We start from the raw sequence: 7,172 nt of genomic DNA, 5'->3' as shown, positions 1-7,172 counted from the left end.
CTATCCCTAGAACTCACATGGTGGAAGGAGAGAGCCACTTTCTGCAGGACATCCTCAGGTACAGTGCTGCAGTGTGCATTCGTACACACAAATCAATGTTTTTTAAAAACCTGAAATCTCTTTGGCTAATGTCTTTAGAGTAAGTTAGAGATTTGAATCATGAGGACAGTGTAGCAAAGTGAAGTGGACTGCAGCTCCCAAAGAAGCAGGGGTCTCAGCTCCACAGTTGCCAAGAAAACAGCATTCTCAGCAATCTCAAGAGACGTGTCCACAGCAACCAGCTCGAAATGGTTTAAATTTAGTTTATTGTTGCAAGAGTAGTTCACCAAGTGGGAGCCTCTAAGAAAGAAGCAAAGCCTGCTCACCTTATAGAGCACAGGCCCCATCCACAGTGCTGTTACACATCCGCATTCCTTCTGTGGCAAGCACAGCTCTGAAAGCTGTCTGTAGCTGGTAGGTTTTGTTGACTCATAATGACGAGGACTTTCTGTGCTGTTTATGACTGGAGCTAGTAGTGGTTGAGGGCAATCAGGATGAATGCAATTTGGAATACACGGCTACATAGCTACAGGTGATTGGACTTTGGGTATCTAGACTGTGGCCTCTACTTTTATTTACCTTTAACACGTTGCCTCCAGATAAGAGCCCAGCATGGTCAAGACCATGATTTCAATCTTTTTACCAAGTCTGAGAATGTGGAACACAGCCAAATGTGGCAGAGTTCTGACTTAGAATTTTGAGGTAATAAATGGGCATTTTCAATCATTGTGTGTGTGTGTTATTTTGTTACCCAGCACTAGAAAAGTAATACAAAGGGATTATATAAATGATTACTAGGGTCATAGGGACTGTAAAGGAGACGTTGGATCTAGCCAAGACTGGCTGAGTCTTGCTCAGTTCAGCAGAATGGCTTAGTTAACCTGTTGGGTAAAAAACTCCAAGCTCACTTCTGGATTTTCAAAACCCACCAATCCCTGAGTTTGAAATCCCTCCAATCTCTGTGCTCACCCCAAGCTCAGGACTTGAAATCTCAGCAGTGCTGCCCCCACCTCGCCCCTGGAAATCTCCACCCTGGTAAATAAATCCTGCCCCCAAGAAACCCTACATAAGAAGCCTGGCTCTGCTCAGTTTTTCTTTGCTGCTTCTTGCTTGAGCACAGGCAGCCACACTCTAGTGTCTTTCCCCATACATCTCTTGTGTGAGGTTGGTTATGCAGTGTGACTTTGGGGTATTTCTTGGCTCCTGGCTCCCAGGATACTTTCCCTTCAGAGCTGCAACACTTGCACTGGGGAAATCTTTTTTCTTAGAGCTGTAACACTTGCATAAACCACAGCCTGGGGGATAATACATGGAGGTTTTATTAAGCTAATAAGTTTTAGATGGATTTGTTCTGCACCTGAAGCTAACTGTTGCATGTTCTAAGGTGAGAGAAGTACAGAGCCATTCTTAAGTGAAAAGTTTCATCATACTTCCACAGACAAAAAAGACTGCTGGAAGGCCATGGGTTCTGGGTCTGAGCCCAGCACTTTATGTGATTACCATTTGTTGAGTACTTTTTTTTTTTTAAATCAGTTCCAAGGTGAATGCACCAATGTAAACTATATAAATCTAAAGTAGATATTTCTAAAACTGAGAGGATTCCATGCTATATTTTCATTTTTGAGTTAGGTAACCTTGATCATATCCACTATTCTACCATCAAAGTTCTCATCTATTTAATGGATTTTTCACACAACTTACTGTACAAAAATATGACGATAAGTTGTAAGTATTAGAAATTATGAGCAGCCGTCTAGGATTCAATTTCCACATAGTTAACACAGAAGTTCAATGATAGTGATTATAACCAGCTATGCTATGTTCTCATAAACTTTATATCCATATACCATATAACCATATAATGAATTAGAATTCGTTCTGAGGCAGAACTTAATGGGTCAGACAACCTCCCTGCTTAATCAAGAGATACCAATTAGCCACTGTAAAAGTATGAATACAAGTTGAGTTCATGGGTTATCAGTATGTGCTAGTACTGGAACTGGAGAGGCAAGCTGATAATTTTAGGCCTGATAGGTTTTAAATACAGTCTGATGACTGAATCAACTAATACGGAATTCACATGGACTGTAGTAGGCCGGGGTCATTTCAAGTCTGTATAGGTCTGTGCCTCCATGGTGTGTGTGTGTATGTGTGTGTGTGTGTGTGTGTGTGTGTTCGTGCACAGGAATGCAGGCACAGTTATCACCACAGCCTCACTTATTCTTGCAGAAATCCTTTATGAAAGTTTTGGACACTCACAGATGTTAACTATATGTTAACTTTCTTAAGGGTCTTTGTTTACTTGGTATACTAAAATGACACATTTTAGTAATTTGTCACAATTAGTAAATGACACATTTGTCAAGCAGAGACTCTTAACAAACCAAAGGAACTACAGAAGGCAGAAAAAAGGAGCCCTACTGAATAATCAAATCCTTTTTGGCTGCTTTAGCCCTTGCTGTCTCCACCATCACTGGGTTATTGTCACAGTAATCCTATGACACCTTATATCTATCTGTGGCTATCTAGGCTGCCCTCAGTTTCCGATGGATGACAGGCAGGTAAATCCCGGTAAGAGCCTGCCTGGCTTGTTCAGACCCAAACTTAGCTGAACTTCCTCAAGTGGCCCCCATACTTAGCTGTGAGGGAGGATTTTATTATTGGAATTTTCAGTGTTTTGAGCAGAAACATGGAAAAATAAAACCCATACTTTTGGAAGATCTCAAAACTATACACTAAACAAATCGGTTCTTTGGATATCCACAATCACTAATGAAGTAGCCTGTGGTCCACAGCAAACACATAAAAAGTAGAAAGCTAAATTTAACGTTGGGGTTGATTCTCTGTCCTTGCAGAAAATAAGTCGGAGGATGGCATTTCTGTCTTTTAGACTGGCTTCTAGAATTTATACGTGATACTCTAGTCCAATCAGGAACGTACTGAAGTCTTTGTCCTTGCACTATGATCGGTACCTACATCAAGCTCTGCTCTCCAGTTAAAGAGCTAGTTTCTTTATATAGATCATTGGCTCAGGTAGAGACGAAGTGTCAGTCGGAGACTCCGCCCCTCTCGACCCCGTGACCCGTCCTCTTTCTCAGGCAGCCGGACTTTGGCGAAGTGGGCGGGCCGTGGGCAGGCCCTGGGCCGTCGTTTCCAGGACCAGAGCGGAGCGGACCCTGAGCCCTCTGCAGTAGCCAGAGCCACAACCACTGTCGCCTCGCAGCCAACCGCCACCATGGTGAAGATCGTGACAGTGAAGACTCAGGCATACCCGGATCAGAAGCCGGGCACCAGCGGGTTGCGGAAGCGAGTGAAGGTGTTCCAGAGCAACGCCAACTATGCAGAGAATTTCATCCAGAGCATCGTCTCCACGGTGGACCCGGCGCTGAGGCAGGAGGCCACGCTGGTTGTGGGCGGGGACGGCCGCTTCTACATGACCGAGGCCATTCAGCTCATCGTACGCATCGCCGCAGCCAACGGGGTAAGGGACTCGCGGCCCAGGCGGAGCGTGTGCGACGTGCGGGCTCCTCTGGGCCGGCGCTTCCGCGCGCCACCATCCCGTCCCCGCCCCGCGCACCCTCCCTTGACCTTGGCAGTACCCTGCCCCCACACCCCCATTTGCCTTAGACACCCCCACCCCCACTTTCGCAATAGCACTGTCAGGAAAGGTGAACCCGCCGCCGTGCAGACCCTGGGTGGTGTTGTGCTATTCTGGTCTGGGATTGGGGCACCTCCCGCTGGCTCGCGGCCTGGTGTTGGGAGGGCCCGGATGACCCCAGCACTCATCCCTCTGGGGCGTCAAGCCAGCGATCTGGGCGTGCAGATGTCCAGCCTCTCTCTCTACCCTCTAGTTGGCTTGGGAAAGGTGCTTCTTCCCCTTCTGGGCCTGCTGCCTGGGCTCAGGCTTTTTGAAAAGTCCAGTTTCTACTGGACCTGTTCCACTAAGGGGGCTGGACCTGAATTTTCATTAAAGCAGTAACAATAAGCCCAAGGGCTCTCTTATGCAAGCTGTCCTGACAGGCCAGGAAATTAATGCAACGCCTCCGGTTCCGCCCCCTGGTTAAGGAGGTTAACTGTCTTAATTGGGCAGGTCCATTAGAAAGGTGAAACTTCTTTTTCCCCTATAAATCTGGTGATTTGTAAATTTGAATTTGGAATTGGTTATTTGTTTCTACAAGATATTTTAAAAGAAGTTTCAAGAAACACATTTTCTTTGTATATTTAAAATAACATTGGAATTTTCCTCAGCTCCTCTGGGGCTCATTCCCTTCAACAATCACTTGTATTTTAACTTAGTTCAAGCTGTCTTACCAACTACCATGACAAACATTTCACGGGTGTGACTCAAGAATCTTCTTGAAGCCCTATAAGGAAGATGCTGTTATGGGTACTTTAAAATCACCGATGACCATACTGAAGCCTGGGCAGGTTTAAAGAATTTACTGTAACGGGAACATTGAATCCAGCACAGACCTGCCAGTCCCATTTAAGTGGCTTCTGAAAATTAAGGGACTCTTAAATTGTAGGACCTTCTTTCCCCAGTTTTCAAGATCTAAACTGAGCTCTGTGTACTTTCCTGAATGGGCCAGACATTTACAGTGAAAGACATCAGGACCTCTATTACTATGCCCCTGAGCGTTCAGACCACCACAGCTTTCTATTCCGGAGAGAGGACAATCCCTTCATCTCTGCCTGTGCTTACAGGGGCCTCATTCAGCAGTTCCTTGGCCTATGTATACCCATTTCAGAGAATGGGTGGGGGAAAGAGAGGCTCACAGTCAGCAATGAGCAGCGTCCTTAGGAGCTTTTGGCATAATGTGAGTTTTAGGGTTCAAATGGATGTCTGTCACTTTGGGAGTGCTGTGGGGTGTGAAGGAAAGAATCAGTTATGACAAAAACAAACAAACAAAAGTTACTGAACCTCATCACGCTTTAGCCACTGGCCTGCTGCTCGTCCCTCTTTGGCCACACTCTAATAGTTTCTGTATCCACCATTTCACACAGTGGCCACTGGCCACCTTACTGCCATCTAACTTCTGTTGCTTCCACCTCTTGGCTAAAATACCCCCTCAGGGAGAGTGACTCTGCTTGCTCATTCCCCATAGCACTGTTGTAGGCCTTCACCTGTCCCCTGCATTTGGCCGACTTTGCATAGTCTCATTCCTTGTCTTGAGCATGTCACCGATCCTTCTCACCATCACAGATTGCCCGCCGTACATACACCCTAGCCATGCCCTAGGTCTTTGTCTCCAGCTTGATGCTCTGATTCTCTTAAATATCGCTCCTCCCCAGCCTGTGTAAATGTGTGATTCCTTTACGATATCTTCAGAAAGCTACTGCTCCTTTTCCATAGATAACACTAGGATAGATTAATCTAATTCCAGTGAAGTTATGTTTGCAAGTCACGTGTGCCCATTGGAGAGTAAGTTTAAGACAGGACTGCATTTTACATGAAGGTCTTTCCTTGGTATACTCAGGGGTCCAGGACCTCTGTAGTTAGCAAACTCTGTAAAAGATTAAGTCTTCAAGAAACAAATTGTTATGGTCTATTTTCAGCATGAGGTGCAGTTAGAGCTCATCAGAGAGTGGCAGATAAGTGGGGGGGGTCTGGGCTTCTTTCTCTGCTAGCTGGCTGGCATCTGCTTATCTGAACACTCTGAAAGCTGAGAAGTTGCAGGCAGGCTGCACCTTAACTGAGCCATGAGTACAAAAGGGGATAGTCTCAGGCCCCAGAGTATTCACCACCAGGTAAGGCTCTGTGTTCTGAACCAGGATGATAGAGAATTTGGGAAGGCAGCTATGCAAGAAGAACTGAAGACTGTACCTCTCTGGAGTACTGGCCTATGAGAAAAAGAGAACAGGATACAATCAAGGACTTTTAAAAACACTGACTTGTGCCGAATCAGCACGCCAGCCATTTTCACCTGTTCCCTATGCTGGTCCCTCCGTCTGCAGACTGGTATATTAAAAATTGCTTCACTCTTGCTATTCTCTTGAATTTGTTATTGTATAGTGAGGGTCCTGTAAGATGAGATGCTTACTTGCTTATAATCCTCACATTCACCTTAAATCATCTCTATATTAGAAAACCAAATATGGCGTAGATGCTGTGCTGTGTGAGGATACAATGTAAGTGTTCGCATTTGTCTCATATTACTTCTTAATGTTTATATGTGAATGTTTATGTATGAGGATGCATGTGTCACAGCAGGCATGTGGAGGTGGGGACAACTGTGGGATTTGGTTCTTTCCTACCATGTGGGTCTTGGGAACTCATGCTTAGCGGCAAATGCTCTTACCCGCTAAGCTATCTCACTGGCTTCTGTATTATATTTTATTGCATTATTTTTGTTCTTTCTGAATATTGTCAGCCCTTGATTGATTAAACCCAGGGGAGTGGACCTGGTGACTAGACTGTAAATTCAGACTGGTCAGTCACCAATGTAGACAATGTTGCAAGCACAGATACAAAGCAATACCATGGAAATGGATTTCTTGTCCACCATGTGTACACTCAGGAAAGAACAGTCTGAGCAGGCTGGGTACCAAAATGGGCCTGAAATATACTGACCCAGACATGAAGGTTCCTATGATCACAGATCAAATCAACCAGAACTTGAGAACTCCCAGTCTCCCATTTGAGATGACTACCTCTGTTTTGGCCTGTGTTTATATGGGTGGGTGCCTATGTATGTGTGTGCAGGTATGCTTACATGTATATGCACATGTATGTGTTTAGAGACTAGAATGTTTTTCTTCATACACCGTCTATATTTTTCCTTGACACAAGGATCTCTCATTGGCCTAAAATTCCCCAAGCACAGCTAGCTAGCCAGCAAGCCCTAGTAAGCTATGCTGTATCTTTAGGGTAGGCCTGGCTTAGCAGAGAAATGTCTTTGAGTCACTTTGTTATTGACTACCCATTTAAAAAGTTTAATAACTTTCTGCTTCTTAATTATCAGCAACTTTTGAATGATTCTTCAGTAGTTCTTACTTTCTGATTTTGAATCAGTATTAAATACCAGGCTGAAGAAGATTATGTCTTTTTTTTACCTAAGATATCTTGACTTCTGGGAGAGTCTGACCAGAAAAAATACATACACACAGAAAAAAAAAATTATTAAAGAGAGAAC

General features: G+C 44.6%; 1 protein-coding gene across 1 annotated transcript in view; it reads left to right on the top strand.

Annotated features, from left to right (window-relative positions):
- The first annotated feature begins 3,158 nt into the window (after nt 1-3,158).
- Pgm1 (phosphoglucomutase 1) overlaps nt 3,159-7,172 on the top strand; it is a 58,831-nt gene continuing 54,817 nt past the window's right edge. The window contains exon 1 of the mRNA XM_034502670.1: nt 3,159-3,520. Within this exon, the coding sequence (XP_034358561.1) occupies nt 3,275-3,520 (246 nt within the window). The 5' untranslated portion in view covers nt 3,159-3,274. The remainder of the gene's footprint in view (nt 3,521-7,172) is intronic.

The sequence above is a fragment of the Arvicanthis niloticus genome, chromosome 5, assembly GCF_011762505.2.
Source record: "Arvicanthis niloticus isolate mArvNil1 chromosome 5, mArvNil1.pat.X, whole genome shotgun sequence".
NCBI lineage: Eukaryota > Metazoa > Chordata > Mammalia > Rodentia > Muridae > Arvicanthis > Arvicanthis niloticus.
Note: the sequence above shows the minus strand (reverse complement) of the source record. Positions and strands in the feature narration are given on the sequence as shown.